Source organism: Varroa jacobsoni, unplaced genomic scaffold (genome assembly GCF_002532875.2).
Source record: "Varroa jacobsoni isolate VJ856 unplaced genomic scaffold, vjacob_1.0 scaffold_1364, whole genome shotgun sequence".
Taxonomy (NCBI): domain Eukaryota; kingdom Metazoa; phylum Arthropoda; class Arachnida; order Mesostigmata; family Varroidae; genus Varroa; species Varroa jacobsoni.
In genome coordinates, this window is record NW_019214266.1 from 430,274 (window position 1) to 449,187 (window position 18,914).

The 18,914-nt window shown below is 40.0% G+C and overlaps 1 protein-coding gene and 1 long non-coding RNA gene across 2 annotated transcripts in view; one reads left to right on the plus strand and one right to left on the minus strand.

The window, feature by feature from the left end:
• Window positions 1-148: 148 nt before the first annotated feature.
• Window positions 149-18,914, minus strand: part of Cka (Connector of kinase to AP-1) — a 22,019-nt gene continuing 3,253 nt past the window's right edge. Inside the window, exons 2-5 of the mRNA XM_022848615.2 lie at window positions 16,729-16,832; window positions 9,722-9,974; window positions 8,047-8,350; window positions 149-7,491 (exon numbers count right to left, since the gene is read on the minus strand). Coding sequence (XP_022704350.1) covers window positions 6,431-7,491; window positions 8,047-8,350; window positions 9,722-9,974; window positions 16,729-16,832 — 1,722 coding nt within the window. The 3' untranslated portion in view covers window positions 149-6,430. The remainder of the gene's footprint in view (window positions 7,492-8,046; window positions 8,351-9,721; window positions 9,975-16,728; window positions 16,833-18,914) is intronic.
• On the plus strand, window positions 9,981-13,705 carry LOC111269196 (uncharacterized). Its single transcript, XR_002685643.1, has 2 exons — window positions 9,981-11,881; window positions 12,165-13,705. It is a non-coding gene; the product is annotated as an uncharacterized LOC111269196 (long non-coding RNA).

An 18,914-nucleotide genomic window follows, 5' to 3' on the forward strand; every position in this document is an offset into this window, starting at 1 on the left:
TTTAGGTTACCCATTACTTTAGACGGCCGATTAAGAAGGGCAAGGCTATTGATTATCCTTGGCTTCCTTTATTATACTTTCCTTGTGAGCAATTATATGAGGCGGGACATAAAATCAATGAAATAGCGCCAAGTAAATACCCAAACTCTTAATTTTCTTCAAACCTTAATGCGCATTTATTTCGTATCTTCAATTCCAGCATCAGCATCATTACAATAATTACAGTAATTCAGTTATGCATCGGTCTTAGCCCCTCCAATTTATGTCGTCCCCATATTTAGCGTATTTTTTTAATCATACCGTCTTCGCCCTTCTTACCCTATCGCACTCATTTTTCATGTGGGTATATGTGTGTATGTAGTAAATTTCATTCATCTCTCCTTAGATTTTGTATGAACAGTTAATAATAATTAAAACTGTAGTGGTATCAGGTGAATGATAGGTAGCTAAGGACACAGTTCCGTTATAAAACGGTGTCGCTGCGTTTTACAGGTGATTTTTTTACGGTTTTTTTTTGTCGTCAGTTTTGTGGACTCTCCTCAACGTATCAGAGCATCGTCATCACATAATTCTATATCGTCCTTAAATAAACACATAATTGAGTGAGTCATACTGCTTTAATTACGATGGTCACTATTGTTGTTGTAAACAGGTATCATGTTTACTCTTTAGTTACGGTTTTTCGTTGGCTATATATACTTGACGAATGTATCTTGCATTATCTGATACGAACCAGAGGTTCTAACCGATGGTGACCGTCAAAGAGAAATTCTTCAGAACTGCAACAACGACTGTCGTAATACGACGAACCTCAAACTTACCACCAGTTATAAATACCCCTATGAAAACACACTAAATACGTGAGTTTGAGTGCTTTCCTGTAGACTTAACGACAAAAATCATCTGTGCCAATTTGGCTCGGTGTATTTTCGTGCGTTTCGAAGACGATTAATGGAAGAGAAACTAGATGCAGACCTATGATTTACTTGACGACTGAACAACTCTATAGTAGATGAGACAGGAAAAATAATGCAGCGCCAATAGAGCAAATGAGTAATTCATCTAAAAGGATCATCTGCAATCTTTCTGTATTATTCCGTTTCTTTATTTTGTTTGCCATCAGTTTCAAAACATCACCGCCGTCTCTTGATTAATCTACTCTCTCTAGCTAGTCGTATTTCATTGAATTACATTGTGCCAAACATAAAAGTTGTTGATGTTATTGCCGTCGTCGATTTTTGCGCACGTCTACAAATTGAGTAAGTCGCTTCTTCTCCTTATCTTTTTTTGCTTCTCTTTATAGGTTTTTATATTTTATTATTATTATTATTATTAATAATTATACCTGAAACTGCATGCTACGCACTGTTCCATATCACCGCCGCTTTTTTCTAAACTCCTTTCGTTCGTTCACTTTTTCTCAGTCTTTTCTTCCTCTTTTATTCTCGTTCCCTCCCTCCCTCCCCCTCTCTTTCTTTCTCTCTTTCTCTCTCTATGTATATATATATATAAGTTAGTGTTGGCGGTGGCTGTAGTTTCTACGGTTCCGCAAGGGATCATTCCAATTTATCGTATCGTCTTCTACGTAGTTGTTATTTTACCCTTGTTATATTCATCATCATTGTATAATTATCATATTAGGTAATCGTAGTTATCTATGCTCTTATATCGCTCGCCTATTACGCCGTTATTCCCGCCTTTGTCTCATTATATATATAATTCCCCTATTCATGTTATCATCATTATTATTATTATTACTTCTAAGATATTATCTGTCACCCGATTCGGTCAGCTCCTTTTAAGTTCCCAGCGTTCCTCTAAGCAATAATAATAATAATGATAATATAACCTTAGTACGCGCATTCTCGCTCTTTCAATTGTCACGGTTATTTTCGCTCTTATTATATATATATATATATATATATATAATGTTTAGTCGGCCTTTCCGTTTTCCGTAAGAATATTATTATAATTTCTCATCTCCCCATTTAGTCTGCTATTTTTCCCTTGTTTCGTACGTGAGTTGCGTTACATATCGTCCTTCCTTCTACATTCATGGTAATGGTAATAATAATTACTATGATTATTATCATTGTCGTCCGTATAGATAGTGATAGCAAGCAGAGCATTATTATCTTTCTCCTGATACAAATGTTTGCTTTTCGTAGCAGCAGTTTACCGAGGCTGGGATTTTTCTCTCGTTGTGAATGAACGCGACCTCTTGTCCGTCATATTCTATTGTTGTTGCTTTGCGCGCGTAGGTATTTGTATGCATTATATATGCTATAGCTATATTTTTGTGGTACTACATTTCTGCCTTCTTTTTCTAGTTTAGCCGCGATGTTTGACATCGGTATATAGTAAGCGTCACTTATTTCGACAAGTAAACGATGATTTGGTTTACTCAGTTATATGGGTTGCGGGGAAAAAGCATAGATGCCCGAAAAAGAGTGACTAAAATTCACGTCCGAGAATATACACCTGCAGGGTATGTTTCTGAGGGCTCCTTGTTTAGGGGACGAGCTGGTGTTTTTGTGGAAAGAAACAATCAAACAAGGCTACACCATAAAACGTTTCTTTATAACAAGCTTCATATACTTTAAAAATTTAGTTTATACAAGTAACGCCTAAACGGGCTGCTACTAACGCCTTCACCCAATGGCTTAACTTCAAGCCAATGTTTCGTTGGATGAGTCAGACAAGTGGCGGCATATATTTCTATCCAATTTATGCAGCTCTAGTGAACCAGTTTTAATTTATAAATCATTAACTTCATTACGGGTCTTGATAACCTGCCCGCTGGAAAGGAAACAACAGTGTCGTTATATTGTCAGGTCCACTTGTGGCGTTGTGACAACTCTCTGAAATACGGCTTCCTCCACTTGTGTCGTTTCATATCATGTCTAATAATTATCTGCCACATTACGAGAAACTTCTCAGATACTGTATTCCGTTTCGTAATGACTAGCCCTCTGTTCCCCTCAAAGTCATTCCAATGAGGTACTTCTCCTTTCCATTGTTTTTCGGAGAAGTTTATGTTCCGCCTTCTACGGCCGTTCAACATTGTTTCAGACGTAATAGAACAAACGGCGTTTAATTTTCCCGCCAAAAGTGTCGCGCTTTAAACTTACAGGCCCGCAAACATGTCGCTTTTTGACTAACCCAATGTAATGTTATCTGCTTTTATTGGTTTCTGCTGTCTGTGAGCTAATATGCCTAAATAACGATCGAGCGCTGTAACTTCAATTTTGAAAATTATGGCTTATCTTAATGCGTGTTGTTATCACGCTGTACAAATGTTCTCTGAATTATTTTCACTCTATCACTTGGTTTTTTTACATGATTGCTCGTCTGAGCCACGTGTACGCGTACTTTCGAACGCATGTCGTTTTGTAGCTTTTCTGTGTTTACTTTTCTGTCTATCAACGTTTGCAACGATTGCTGAGTTGGGTGCCGCTACGCTCTGTTCGGTTTAAAAAAAGAATTGGTTCGTCTCCTCAGGAGACAACATGTTCGACATGTGACCCCCCCATAACAGCCCCTTCAGCTACAAAACTACGCACACGACATTGGCAAGGTGAGTATGATTGACAAGGCGACGCACTTCGTGCATCTGTCCTTTTCACCGGAATTGTTGTCAAAAGGGATAAGTTAATAATAACAAAATTGACAGTATTGAAAGTACTAATGAGGTTTCATGGTAGGCAAATGAGTTCATTATCCTTAACGAGATATTCATCTTGCTCAGGTATTATATATTGTAAGAATACAAATTGCAGTTGTCGTCTTCGTTGCCAGTAAAAACACAGTGAAGCATATCTTCCTATCTAAAATAAGGTGACATGAAAGCAACAATGTTAGTGGGAGAGTAATATGATTCTAATCAAGTGTCCTTCATAAATTATTGCATAATAATGTATCGTCTACATTCCTTAACTCTGTTTACACAGTTACGCACTTATCTGAGGCGCTGCAAATATCTATTTTGTTCAAATGATTAGTAACGACAATGTGGGATAACTGGCTGACGTTTTGACAAGCCCTCATCCCCGAACGAAGTGGTTTAAAATGCCGTGGGGCTTAAAAGGCGCATTGAAGCGAGCCGCAGGATGTCAACAGGTACAGTTTTGTTTTGCTTTTTTTGTCTGCTTATATGAACTTCTATAATTTATAAACCGTTTTTGTATTGTTTTTCCTATCTATAAGTTTTTTTTTTGTTTATTATTTCCATCAACCATCCGTTTATTCCTTAACCTGCTAGACCTGTTTTCGAGCTGAAAACGACACACGCCAGAAGTCATTCAAGCAGCCGCCATGCTTACCGTCTTCTCTATTGTTCCCAATAGATCTCATGGATCAGTTACACTCATTAGCAGCTTGGTTCGTCAGTTATCAGCGATTATCAATCGACGGATCGGCCGGCCCATCAGCCGCGTGCGGCGTGTCTGTGTTTTTTTTTCTATGTCAAGAGCCAGATATCAGATAATAGCCCATATATTTACGGACGCATATACAAAGAGCATTATTCATGCGATACGGGTGCTTACTTACAACTGCGCACACATATCGTTTTTTACGACCGCTGAACCCGCTTTTGTTATCTACTGCCATCATCAATTCCGTCTCTATTATCACACCTCCGCGCGAAAACTTGGCTTTTCATTTTTTTTGGTCTGCTTTGTAAATTCTTCATTTGCTGTTGTTTATAATTTCTCTTCTTCTCTCGTTCTGTCGTCTGCTACGGTTTTCTACATGATATATAAGTAGAAAAAAAATGTTCGTTATATTGTATTATAGCTGGTTTATCTGTCATAAATAATCCTAGAGATTGTAATATTTGTAGCAATAATTGTAATAATGCTCTGCCCGCTCCTTGCCTGTAATGTACCGTTGTTTTCTGTGCTAATTATTATCGTCTATATTCGTCTGTATATTAATCTACAATCCATGTCCATGTTTGTTGCTGACTTTTGCTTACATCTTTATTATTGTTTATATTGTTGCATGTTAATTTTTCTGCCTATTTGATGCCGTGTATTTCTGCCTAAAAAGTGAATCATACGTGCATTGATACCACTAGTGCATGAGAGACCCGGCTATTTCCAGTCGCCGTCTGGGTACCTCACGACCCGATACATATTCCTCAGCCAATCTTAGGGCTGGCTTACGCGATTGGTCTGCGACCTCCCCGGTGCTTCCGTATTGCGGATATCTGCGGTACCGCCAACCACACATGAGCTATCAGGATATTGCTTTTTCAACCTTCAGCACCGCTACATTAGCTTATCAGACACAATTGCTTCTCATAGACCATTTGCCATCTTCCTACCAAAGCCCTCTCCACGCACAGATATCGTCTCTTCATCATGTTTCTTTTATCTGCCACCTACCCCCCTCACATATCATATCTTGCGACAATACTGTGCGCGAATACTTTACATACAACACACACACACACACACACAACTCGTTACTTCACAGGGATCTTCTTATTTTTAGTCTTATTATTAATATCATTATTATTTCTTTCTTTTTATCTATTTCTTGTTGTGTGTATCGTCATTAAACTTACGTGTTTTCGCTTTCTCGTCTTTCACTTCCTTACCTATATATATATATATATATATATATATTTTGTAGTCGTCACCCACTATCGATATGACTGCTACAAACGAGTCATTGACTTCTTGGTTTATATTGTTCTTATTATTGTTGTTGTTGTTATTATTGTTATTTATAAGGCTACCATTCGTAACTATTCTGCTCGCTGTCCTTGCCACCTGCCCAGAGCCCTTTTGTGACATGTTTGTATGCCTACGTATATATGGGGCATTTAGGGAGGTTTATTTTGTAGATTTAGGTATGTTTTTAATGTTTGTTTCAAAATTTGTTGTTTGTTAGTTAAAAACGGAAGCAGGTAAATATCGACGACGATTGTCGTCTACTCCGCGCTAGTAACGTTGCGTAGGACAAGGCTGCGGCACCAGCTGTACAGGTAGTGCGCTCCTCAAATCCTTTTACTTTTTTGCTCGAGAGACGGAAGTTGTTTTATTCACGATTGTAGACACTTGGGTTGGTTCTCCAAGCTACTAACAATAACTTGCTAAATCTTTCATCCTATCTCTTTTGCGTAGCTGGCGTGTTCCTGTTCAGAGCAGTGGCTATGGGAGCGGGGCACAAGGAGAGGGCTAGTCAATTCTAGTTTTTGTCTCAGGCCGAGGCGTACTTTTGTCATACATTTCTGACCAGACGAAGAACTTCCACACACCTGATTATCCGATCGTGCGCATTCGCTATATATGGAAAAGTAATTTGGAATTCTATAGAATCTATAATTGCCTCTGTTAATCTCATCTTTCTCCTATATCATTTGTTATTAATGGCATTATAGGATCGTTGACGGACGCAGTTTCCCTTCCGGTAGCAACTCCTAGACGAACACCTTTACGATGGAGTCAGCTCCAGCAGAAGCGATGTAAGCTTTGCTTGGATGGAATGCCACGTCGTTAACAGCCTCGTCGAATTTCTTGCGGTGACTCGTTACCTCCTGTACGCACGTCTTGTTGTCGAGATGCCACAAACGGATTGAACAGTCATGACTCGCCGATAGCAGGTACAGCCCATTGGGGTCAATTGATATAGACGTGACTGCATCAAGATGAGCGACCATCGAATGGATAAGCTTGCCTGTGGCATCATCGAAGAATCGAATGCAGCGATCTTCGTGTCCAGTGACCGTAATACCTAATGTCGGATGCGAGACTACCCGATTGATTTGACTACAACCGGCGGTTTCAAAGCGAGTTACTGGCTTGCCCGTTTCAAGATCGATCGCCATAAGGTCAGCGTTCATATATCCTATAACAGCCTGCTGGCCGGCACCCGATCGGACAAAGTCGACAGATGTTGGTATGGCTGATTCGAACGTGAATGTCTCCAACGGCGCAATCATATCACCTATGCTCCAAAGTCGAACTGTACTATCGGCTGAGCACGACAACAGCTGAGGTTGCTTCGCACTGCCAGCAGCGCCTTGTACTGCCAGACCCCAAACAGCGTCCGTATGACCTGCTAGCGTGTGTGCAAGAACGTTCGGGTCATACGCGTCATATGGATCGACGTTACAATTCGGCAAATTCCAGACGCGAACGGTCGAGTCAAGCGAACCCGAAAAGCATCGGTCGCCCAGAGGCCCCATTACGAGTGACAGAACTGGGCCGGTATGGCCACGGAACGTGTATAGTGGTTCCACGTCAAGAGCGGCTGTTTTTTTGGCTGGGACTGTTTTTTGCAGATTCCATAGCTTGAGCGTGTGGTCCTCGGAGCCTGTCAATAAAACCGGCTCGATAGGGTGGAACGCTAGTGTTCGAACGCCATCAAAATGGCTCCGTAACGTGTATTTAGCATTCCATTTCTTGGGAAGGTCCTTAGACTGGGGCTCGAATTCGTTATTTACGGTCAGTCCTGCCAGTTCACCCAGGCCTAGGGTTCCTGCAAAAAAACAGATTTATTATTCATATCGTTCTTAGTACGGGATTGTACTTTATAGTATGTTTTATTAAGGGTTCAATATTCAATATTTATTCAAGTACGCAGATACGTTAAACCAATAGCTAAGTCTACACACATGGAAAGGACAGCAATAGTGATCTGTAAAATGTAAGTCTTTGTTATCAGTATTACTCTACTTTTACTTAAATTATCTTTATATGTTTTCGACGTCGTTTGTAAGCATTTATGAGATTTTACGAGCCTAAAGATTGGCACACTTTCTCTTGTTTAGTGGAAGCATAATAATGTGACCCTCCAATTCAGATCCGGCAAACAAACAGAATTAAATGCAGTTAAAAAAAACGAGAGATAGACAGACTGCCTCATTACCTACTGCTGCTGAAACCGGCAGCATTATGATATTATTTCGATTACTGATTAATTGTGTATATTCTGAGTAACTAGGCGGATGCGTATAGGTCAATATTTGAATTCATTAGCATTTTAAATTTCGTAGGAGCTTATGTTTGAGCTCTCTGTTACGTTGTTACGTACCTTCCGGGTCTTGTGTACAGGGTGGGCGCATTTCGTCTACGCTGGGAGCACCCATCACGACGTCATCATCCTCATCGTCATCTGCTCCGTCAGAACCAGGAGTACCTTCGGCAGCAAGGAAGTCAAAGGTGGCGAGCACCGACGCTTCAGCATCTCGTAGCACGTTCACCTTGACGTCCTTGCGGACCCCCCCCGCAGCACGCCGCTGCGTATTCATTGCTCCGGTTCCAGCTGCTCCGGCACCCCCATTGACTGCTCCTGCGCCGGCGGCTGTTGTACCTCCTTCGCCAGTTGAGTTTGAGCTCTATCAAGACATTAGAAACATGACAGACATAGTAGAAATTAAGTAGATAAAAATAAGCAGCGTTTGTACTCGGATGAACAAACATAATACTATGGTTAACTCTTTCGAGTTAACTATAGTATTATGTTTATTAATGCTACCGACTGGCTTTAATAATACGGGGTGCTACACGAATAACTGGTAACTTTCGCCGTAAGAAGTATGATATTTATTTGATTAAGCAAATTGATAAGGATTGTATTGGTTGATACCGTATCGAAGTAGGTAAACAAATGGGTGAATTGCTGGTTATCGGAAAATGTATTTTGTTAACCCATTGTTTTTGTTATCATAATTTTATGTTTAACATTTGTTATGATATTTGCTAACGGATCCCTCCCCAAGAATGAGAAAACAACCTACATCCCCCGCGCAGTCTTCACGTACGCCACCTAATTTTGTACGTTATAATTCAAATTCAGCCCTGTCATACCTTTCGGACGCGTGACAACGCGTCACAGTCAGAGACACGCCGCTGATCAACAGATAACGCGGACGAGCTCTTTTTGCCGAACCCTTTGCCGTGGTTGGGCGAGTTCTTTTTGCCGAACCCTTTGCCGTGGCCAGACACACCGACTATTCGTTAACCAGTTATAGGTTCGGCTTTACCTAAAGTGACTTAAGATTTACCTTGCCGGACTACATCGACTGGACGAGATTGACTAAATATAGATTCTCTGCTCAGTTGACCAGCGAGTTAGATGACGGCCACATTATTACAAAAAAGTGTGACTAAGGTGTGGACAGATACTCGACCATAGACGCCAACAATGCGGAATCGGCCTCCAGCCAAATTCATAGATGTAACGGGAAGCTAGCTGTCCACTTGTGGCAGTAATGGTCAGCAGAACAGGTAATAGCGAAGGAAATGATACCTGATAAACTATCGAGCAACAGTGCAACCGGCAAACAGCGTCCTCTTCGAAGGCCGTTGGCCTTGTGCCAGCAGGTTCAGGCTTAGAATGCAACAGAACAATTCATCTATGGCAAGGCACTTTGAATTGAATTCAAGAGTAAGTAATTGCATGGAGTAACGTGAAGTGGTTTATTGTAACTTCAGCAGTTAGCTATTGCTGACATCTTTTTAAATAAAATTGATATTGTCGGTGTTATTGCAAAGGTTTGAGTAAGTTGCTTGTAAACATTAAACACTTCGCAGAGAATAAGGAACAAATCTTTTTTTAGGCCCAAAAATTACTAAAAGAATATTATTAAAAGACAAACCTCGAATAACCTACAAATCATCGCTTGGACTGTTGTTGGCAAGTTGTTATAGTTTTGGAATGTTCATTAATCTTCGAATGTGATTTTTCACAAAACCAATCATCCAACCTGTAGACCAAGTAGTGTTTGCACACGGGCGCTTCGAACATCGAGCATCGTGTCCGTAAAGCCAATTTCTTGAAGGTACTGACGAAGAAGTTCACGGCCCTGTTTCCACGTGAGCTGTGGCCCCGGGCCAGTTCCTCCGCTACTTCCGAACAATTCCGTTGCCGAATCATCAATATCAAACTGCGGTGGCTTTTCCTCGTCAACTGGGTCGTTTCCGGCGCCACCTCCTTGCCGAAGTTTTTCGACTCGCGCCCTACATCGAAAGACAGCAACACCAAACAAAAAAGAAAAGTAGGATGTTAAAATGCGACACTTTCCATTTTAAATATGATGTCGTACATATCTTTGTTTGTAATATCTGTTTAATGGTAAATATCTAAAGCTGAGACGTTGATCTCAATTCCGTTTTTATTGAAAAGCATGTTTCAACATCGAAAATTATGACTGACGTCGACTAATCTGAGATTTTCTTTAATGAAGAGGTGCACTAGCTTGTGGATCCAAGAATACTTCAAGGCTATATATGCCAGCCTCTCATTTTAGTTTTCACGAGCAGAAGACTTGGATTGTACAATACAACAAAAGAAACCATCTCTGAGTTCAATAAACCAGACAATGCCCAGATTTATGATTCTTTACCTAAAGGACAGATGCGTAACAGACACTGGTATAAAACAAAATGCTTTTTCAAGGCCTTTCTTCCAGAGGTGGATATTTATAAGTCGAGATACAAACCTATAGTGTTTCATGCAACCCACACAATAAACTACGACACCCGGACATGAATCGTCGATTACGTTGTTTCCTATACACCAGAATTACTTGGACACAAACAGGCTTTTGTTCTATCTTTCTCCATTTTTCATCAGGTAGAAAACCTTTCGGATTTGTACGATCCCTTTATCAGCGACATCTGCGACTGATTTATACAAATGAGTAACCATTAAGCTGGCTAAAAGTGTTTCCAAACGATCATTGGTACCGTTTATGGTTCTTTTCACGAATATTTATCGCTATTTCTTGGTTGAATTTCTACTAAAACACGTTGACTAACGCAAACAATGATCACAAATAGATTTTCTTTTTTCGTTAATGATCTGTACGCGTAGTGTCGCAGATTAGCGTCGCCTTAAATGTTACATAGCTTCGCCACAGTCACTACCACAACGAGTATAGACGAAACTCATCACAAGTGAAACCGCAAATGAACCTGCCGCTATAATTTACGTCTAAATACTTCCAACTTCTACGCGTAATTATTGGAGTCATCACTATACATTAGTATTATACTCCCGCAACCAACCTATGGTGAACTCGCATACGACTCTTCGATGATGTATTTCCTCGGTAAGCGGAAAAGGGACATGGAGGTGGTCTAAATTCGAAACCAGCCGTACACATATTTTCGTTTTAACGAAAACCCCAATACCAATAGGAGATAAATTTAGTCATTTCTTCGTAGGATCTCCCAGATAATTAATATTTAGCCTATTTTTAGCCTCACACGTCCTTGAAATAACGGTACTCGTGAGTAAAAATACCGGTAAGCTAACAATTAGTTATAAAAAAAAAAAAAAAGCAATACAAAGAACGTTACACTCTGAACAACTAATCGTAACGTATTACAAAAAAATGCTAATTTTTTTCTCTGTCTTTTTGTTTTCCTTTTCGTTTTTGTCGCTGCGTATCACCACACCGCGTATTCTTATGTCAATGCTGGACCCAGTTAAGCAGCAGTAGCTGCTCTTGTAATGGTGCTAGCGGCAGCCCGAATAATAGTCTAGTGTTCATCTGCACTTTGTTGCAGCCTCTGAGCAGCTGCTATCGTTCCACTGCGAGTGCAATCAGACCGTTGAATCGCGTGGAGAAAGGTACTGATCGTTCAGCAGCAGCAGTAGCAGCAGCCGGGTACGCGCCACTGTTCTAATATGTGGATGGGTCCACGTCCCATGGAGGGACGGCCCCAGCTTTAAAACAACGAAGATGTCTCTGCTTTGGTGAACTTTACTTGAATTACTGTATGCTCTATGGGTAGGCCTGTGGGACGAATGCTTCGCCAAGCCGCAGAGTCTTTCTATTAGGAATGGATAGGGATTGCCGTAAACGAGCAAAACGACGTCGTCGTACGAAAGGTCAAAGGGGTTTCCCATTAGTGTAAAGGTATTATTGGCATTAAAAAAAGAGAGGCGAAAATATAGAATACGAACATAATATAGAGGACACAATAGAGTTTGGCTGCCACCTTTGTTTTTTCTCTCTGCTGATATATATATATATATATATATATATATATATATATATATATATATATATTTGGCTTTCTATTTCAGCTGAAGTATCTACCTAGTCGTATATGTTCGACTTTGAAAAAGCCTGCTTTTAAGCATTGGTGCATGACCCGTATATTAAGGGGCAATTTCTTAATGGCAGCTTCATATTTCAGGCGACTGAAACGCTCCGTCGAGGACTCATCCAACGCTATTTGAAGCTTTGTAGTGACAAGCTTTCCTGGCGTCCATATCAGCGCATTAACACATTGTACTTTTTTTTTGATTCAGTAAGTACCTCTAGACAAGAAGATTTTTTTGGAACCATTATTGATGTACCACATTGTGCTGAACAAGTTATACTAGAAGACCTTGTTTCATTATTCTATTTATTACTAATTTCGGCAACAGCAAATACACGCTTACGCAAATTCACAGACTAGAAGAAACTGCTAAGTAAGATTACACCAAGACGCGCTGAAGCTCAAGATAAATAATTAAACAATAAACACCAAAAAAGCATAAACAAAAGGCGAGTAAAAAGACATCATTTTTTAATTGACCGATTCAAACGTCCATACATAATCAGTGTTGCGTTGCACGCCGTTTGATACACGTCAGATCTGCGACACCTGTTCTAAGGCAAATACTAATACATACATTCGAGTTTCGATAGATATAACTAGGTTTTGACATTACAGCCTTGCGTTGATTGCAATTGAGAAGAAAGTTAGAATAAACAACCGGACGAACAGTATGGAAAGTACAAGCAATGCAGCCATTTTCGTTTTTAAATAAATATTGCTTTATATGCAAATAACAAATACAGTAACATCAAAAGCTTTCGAAGCCCGTCGCAACGAGATGGCGCTGCCAGCTATCTAGTAGAGTTTTCAGACATTGAAGTGACTCTCTTTCGCGTGTTTACATTAGTAATACACTGGAAACAGGCCCATCAATTTGTCCTTTTATACCAACCGAGAAGGTATTTCCTGTATCATCCAGTAACAACCCTTAGCGGAACCAGAAATTATTCTGTTTTAACCACAATGCCTGCCCAAATGCCACTAGTGGCTATGAGTGAATCGAGGCCACAATAATGATCACTCAGTTTTTGTAACCGTCAGTTGTGGCGACCTATAAGTATTGAATTGTTAGAACATAATAGCGATATGCTTATCCTGAAATAAATAACAGGTATTGCATTGTAATACAGGTTATAATAGATAACCTAATTCGGAATTGAAAGACAGCTCCCTCGTGCAATTCGACATAAAGGAAAACAACAACTCGAAAACATTAACAAAGATGCTTTAAATGTTTCATTATTAGAGTGGTAAAAAACCATAAATCAATGAGTCAATATTGCCAAGCAGTCAATGAACGACTATGGTGACAGTAATAACACAGCGAACTGTTAAAAATAACACGAGTAAGCTATGCGCAACATTCGTAGCAAATCTCCGCGGGGTCGTCTTGGCAGCGTCATAAATGTACATATCGTTAAGTAATAAAAGCGTTCAAGCTGGAACAGGTCCCTTGAAAGCAAACAGCGAACTCAGAAAGTTTAGTCGGCTTTCATTGTGACATGGAAGAAATGCCCCGTGGCTGGATTGGCAGAAATCGGCTATTTTTCGTAGGGTACTTGTTGCCGTAAGGTTCTATTTATCCAATACGTTCAATGGATTGGATGTCAATAAATTCAAAACGAAATCAATTGTGTTGCTTTTTATTCCATTTAGAAATCGGAGTTATACGACTATCGGGTTAGGTATCCGTTGTCCGAGATACTGGATACGTTTTTTGTGTTCTTTGGTACCAATTAGGTCAATAGATATGGAACCGGTAGCGTACGTAAAAGTCGAGTGTTACGTTGTCGACAATGTGGTACCACGAAACGGTTTCTTAGCCGTCACGTCAATACGTTGATTTTGACTGAACTGATCGAAGCGACTTTGGACAAAAAACTCTCTCAGAGATTTAAGCAGTTTCGAGAGTTTCTAACGCAAAGCCTGCTTTCGCCTACGACTAAGCTTCAATGATATATTTAATGGATTGTGTTAAGAATCACTGAAAGCGATCCGACAGGCAACGAGGAAAGAACGACTTAGGCGCTTGAACCCTAGATAGAAAAGCCACAAAAAACAGTCGCGATACATTCGGTAGTGCATGCAAACACAACATTTAATTGATTAAATAGTCTCAATTCTAGATCACCCCACGTGTGTGAAGTTTACTAGGCAAGCAAATTGTTGCTGGGTCATGAAGTGAACTAGTCAGTAATTCCTATTAGCAGCGACCTCGAATTTCCCAGCACAAGATGACTGAGCAACTACCGACGTGTTAAACAGAAGTTACTTTTCTTTACTGCGGTCTGTATAGTTGAAATGAATGAAACGATAGGCAGTAGGGGTTCATACGTATGCAGGCAGCTCTAAGTGCTCGATGTCCGCCAAACATCAATTAGCTTATGCTAGAAGAGAAGTGAACTGATGCGCGAGAGGCAGAGCTCTTTTTTGTCGAAAATCAACTCGACCGATTTCCTCTCTCAATAGGACACAGGTTAGTGCGCGCCTTATGCCTCGGTATCGCGCTGTGATGATCTAGCAAATTCTTGCTATGGGCCATAGACATCGAACGTATAAATATATGCCGTTCATGACGAATGATGCTAAATTTAGGACTATTGGTAAGCAAAACGGTTGAGTTTACCAGTTTCACCAATTAGAAGCTTCTTATTAATAAGTTCTGACCGGTTTGGTCATAATCGTTCACGAGCTTCAACGCCGTCACGTATTTTTTTTATCGCATGTAAAACAATTACATAATATAACTAAGTTGTGTTGTTAAGACATTAAAAATAATGGTTTATGCAAAATAATAGTTGTCTAAAAACTCGAAGCTAGTTCTCCTAATTATGTGGAAAAGGTGAATTTTAGCAATTCAGGCAGGCTTCATTGGAAGAATAAAAAAAAATCGAGCTTTCTGTAAGAACACTAAATATCAAATAGTTTTGATTTCTCTAGAATCATTGTGAGCGCCGACCTAAGGCGTGGAACCAACTTATGCATATCTGTAGCGAACACAATGATCTTATAGGTTTTTTGAACAGATTAGTTTTTATGAGGCAATCTGGTGAAAATGAGGAAGCTGCGCAATTTTGTGCTAGTTATGCTACAAACTAGTGAGGCTTGCATGACAAGACCTCACGAGGTCTATGACACTTACGCCCTTTTTTCCCTGAAGTCGTTCAAATAGACGCTACTTTACGGCATTTGAAAACAATATGTTGCGGGAACATCCTTTAGCAAGTTATCATCGCATAACACTACAATAATGTCACGTAATTATATGGCCCATATGGATAAAAAAGTAATAATCTTAAAAACTGCAACATTTATTCTAGGTGAGGGAAGATTAATTCTTCGGCAAAATTATCATCACACGAGCGATTTCATACAGATAATCTTATTAGTTATATTATTGACTATTACCAGGATTTTAGCAAGTCCTTGCTAAACAGCACGAAGTACCACAGATCATAAAAAGGTTTTTTAAAAAAACGCTACCTTGTTCAAACGTCTTCCGAATAAAGAAAGCACTGACGAACTAACTAATTTGCAGTGACTTGTGGTTGTGCAACAAATTTCCTGTTTTGCCCTTTACTCCTCAAGTTGAAGGTGCGATTTTGCTAAAATGGCATTGAACGGTAACAATAAGCTCAGAACTCTTCTTCACTTAACACTCCCATAAACCTGATGCTTGACAGCCTCTTGACTTTGATTTTAAACATTCTTTTATGAAATTTCGACTCATTGCCCTCAATGAAATCACTTTTTGTTCACAGTCATTCTTATCGCTATTGTCGCTATTTTTGTATGGGCGCTACGAACTGTAGTCTGGGTAAACCATTACCAAGGTAAAAGATGTGTCAGTCCGGCCTTGCAAGATGTGTGTGACAGATTCTGCATCTGTCATTGCCAAAATAGGCAAAATGCCGGTAATCGTTCCATTAGCTCCGTTCGCCAGTGCCAAGACCAATTTGAAAAGCGGGTTGGCGGCAAATGAATCATTTCCACCTCTTTATATGAAGTTTATTGTGCCACGCATTTACTGCATAGTTCCCTCCTATCCGCCGCTGATCGATGTCGACGTCAGCAAGACAGCAACCTGTTTATGGTAAACCATGTTTAACTAGTGTTGACTAATGCAGTGAGTAGGCAAGCCGTTGTAGGATACACCACCGAACCCTTACCCCCTACAATATCGACGTGTATAACGGCGCATGCTGCATAAATAACATCGTACATGCTAAGGTACGGGAAGCCATGCTGAGAGAAGCCAATGGTGAATTCGATTGGCCACATGTTCGTAGAGCTCACATTGTACATCGGAAAGACTGAAAAACATATTTGGCTTCGGCAAGTATTTTGAGCGCGACATAGAATTTATGCCATTTATTTTCTTTGTTCAGCTAAGGTATGTAGCGTTTATGTGTCGTTCGTGAATATCTGATCCCAGCCACAGGTCTGCTTCCTTTGTCCAGACATGTAATTTAAATTCTATAAATACTTAATCACCATAGCAGTCCAAAGTTCATTTATTTTTCGTGATGATGGCTGGTGACCAATAGTGATTCCTAATCTCTGTAATTTCGCAATAAATGGATTTGTAATTTCCTCGTTCTCTCTCTATATATATATATATATATCCTTCGAAGACCATCTACTTCTGGCTTACCGTTCCTGTCGAAGGGCGTACTCCAGCATTTTTATCCTCCGCACGAGGTCATTTTTGAGACACTCCTGCCCTTTACGTTCCCCCTGAAGAAACGCGATGCGTGTCTGCAAATTCGAATGAGCAGCGAACACGTGTTAGTTTTAAATATAAGCTCTGTTCAACAACTTTCAAAGGTTTAGTTTTTCGTTACGACGGTACATCATCCAAATCATGATCTCTGGTTAAGGGCTATCGAAGGTTAATCAGCAGGAAGTAAAGAAGTGATTTTTTCACAGACTGTGTAATGATAATCACGGACTGTTCAAATGTACGTTTTTCTTAATCTGGATCTCTCAAGTAAACTGTATTACCTACCTTCATCATTATCAGCGCGTCATTAAGGTGTTGTGTATATTTGCTAATAAACTAACCAGGTTTGATTTTTGTGGGCACGAAGTGTTGCTAATGTGAAGTACAATACGAAAAAAACACTGAAATATACGTGGTTCTACCAGCAATTGTTTCGCGAATTCTTAAGAAAGTATCAATATATCTTTAGGCACATTAATCTTAACGCAGACTGTAATTGTTTTATATTTGCTTTTTATTTCGGAAAAATAGTGACAGCCTCATAAAGAAAATTGCTCGTCACTCAACTGTAAGTTGTATTTTCAAAAATTTAATGCTGACCCTTCTTCGAAGAGTAAGAATTAAATCTCGAGTTCGATAGCAACCCTTATATATTATATAAATAGATATAGGTTAGTGTTCTTAGTTATGTGGATGCGATATAGTCAACTGTGAGCTTCCCAAGGCAATATGTAGTTTAGGAACGAACGCTCAACAAATAAGTATTATTACCCTGGAGGATGTTAAGCAACCCACTGCGGTTCTGGGTAGGTTCAAATATGCTGTATCTGTAAATTTCCAAGCAACGTATCGTGCTTAAGGATGCACTATTAATAACCTTCGTAAAAATGGGAATCTCCACAAACCTGCTCAGTTCGATAGGAAAACAAAGTCATGATCAATGATGAAGTTGAGTGGCTACCGTTCTCTCAAACAAAAGGACTGACAGAAGAAGACAATCTAATTCCTCTTGGTTCCGTTTTATTTTCAAGGGGTTTACCCTTGTTCCTCTTGCTTGGTTACCCTTGTCAAGGGGGTACCCTTGATAAACCTTGCTCCTTCATCTTCGTCATTTATAGAAAAACCAGATTGATGATATAGTCAACTATCGCTGGTCTACACAAGCCACTATGGAGTTCAGCTTGACGGTGAACCTTACAAGGTTGTAAAGGATGAAACTCACACAGAGGGGCAGGGCGCCGGTTTAAGATACCCCAGTCATACCAGGCAGGCCCCTATAATACAGAAATTCCCATTCTAGGATTTGCTCATACTGTACAACGGCCGTAGCTTCACATCGCACACAAATGAAGGGTGCAGGAGGGTACTGACAATGAGAGCTACCGTTAAGTATCCGCAACGCTAGTCCATCTCAAATGCTTCGCATCTTCTCCGGCATGAAGAAGTGCTCCAGTAGCAGACCAGCTAAGCCGGCTGAAGGCGTACTTGGGATTCCACCACTAAGCACGAAACAGACTCACGTATTATCTTGTTAGCCCCTCACCGGAGAACCCCGAGTGCTTTTTAATTTTGCTCTTGCCTTCACAAAAAATTACGGCAACCAATAACGGATATCGATGTTGATTTTTTCAGCGCTAGAACAATGGGGCGAAAAACACTAGATCATCTAAACCACCACGAGATTTGTATTAACGATGCGCTGTATCGCCACATCGGGCTTCAATGATTTCAACTAGAACTGTGGGAAAAATCGTAAAAGGAGGGTAGTCCGGCGAAAGACACCATGTGGCAGGATATATGGCCCAGGTACATTCTCTTTCTTTCTCGAAATTGATATCGTGAGGTTGTTTGTGAAACTTTTTCACTCATCATAAACTCATATTTGGTATATGTGCACAAATATCATTATATCTGTTATATGCTTATCTAGTGACTAAGAATTGTCTAATAATATGATCAATTGGAATACATGATCCATTGATATGATACCTCCGTAGGCCTCTGTAGTGGCGACAAGTAAGCTATAAAACCTCGTAAAATAGAATTTGCCTGTAAAAAAACAAACCTTAACCATCCCAAGATGTGCGGCCCGTAATTAATTTACATACAATACCTAA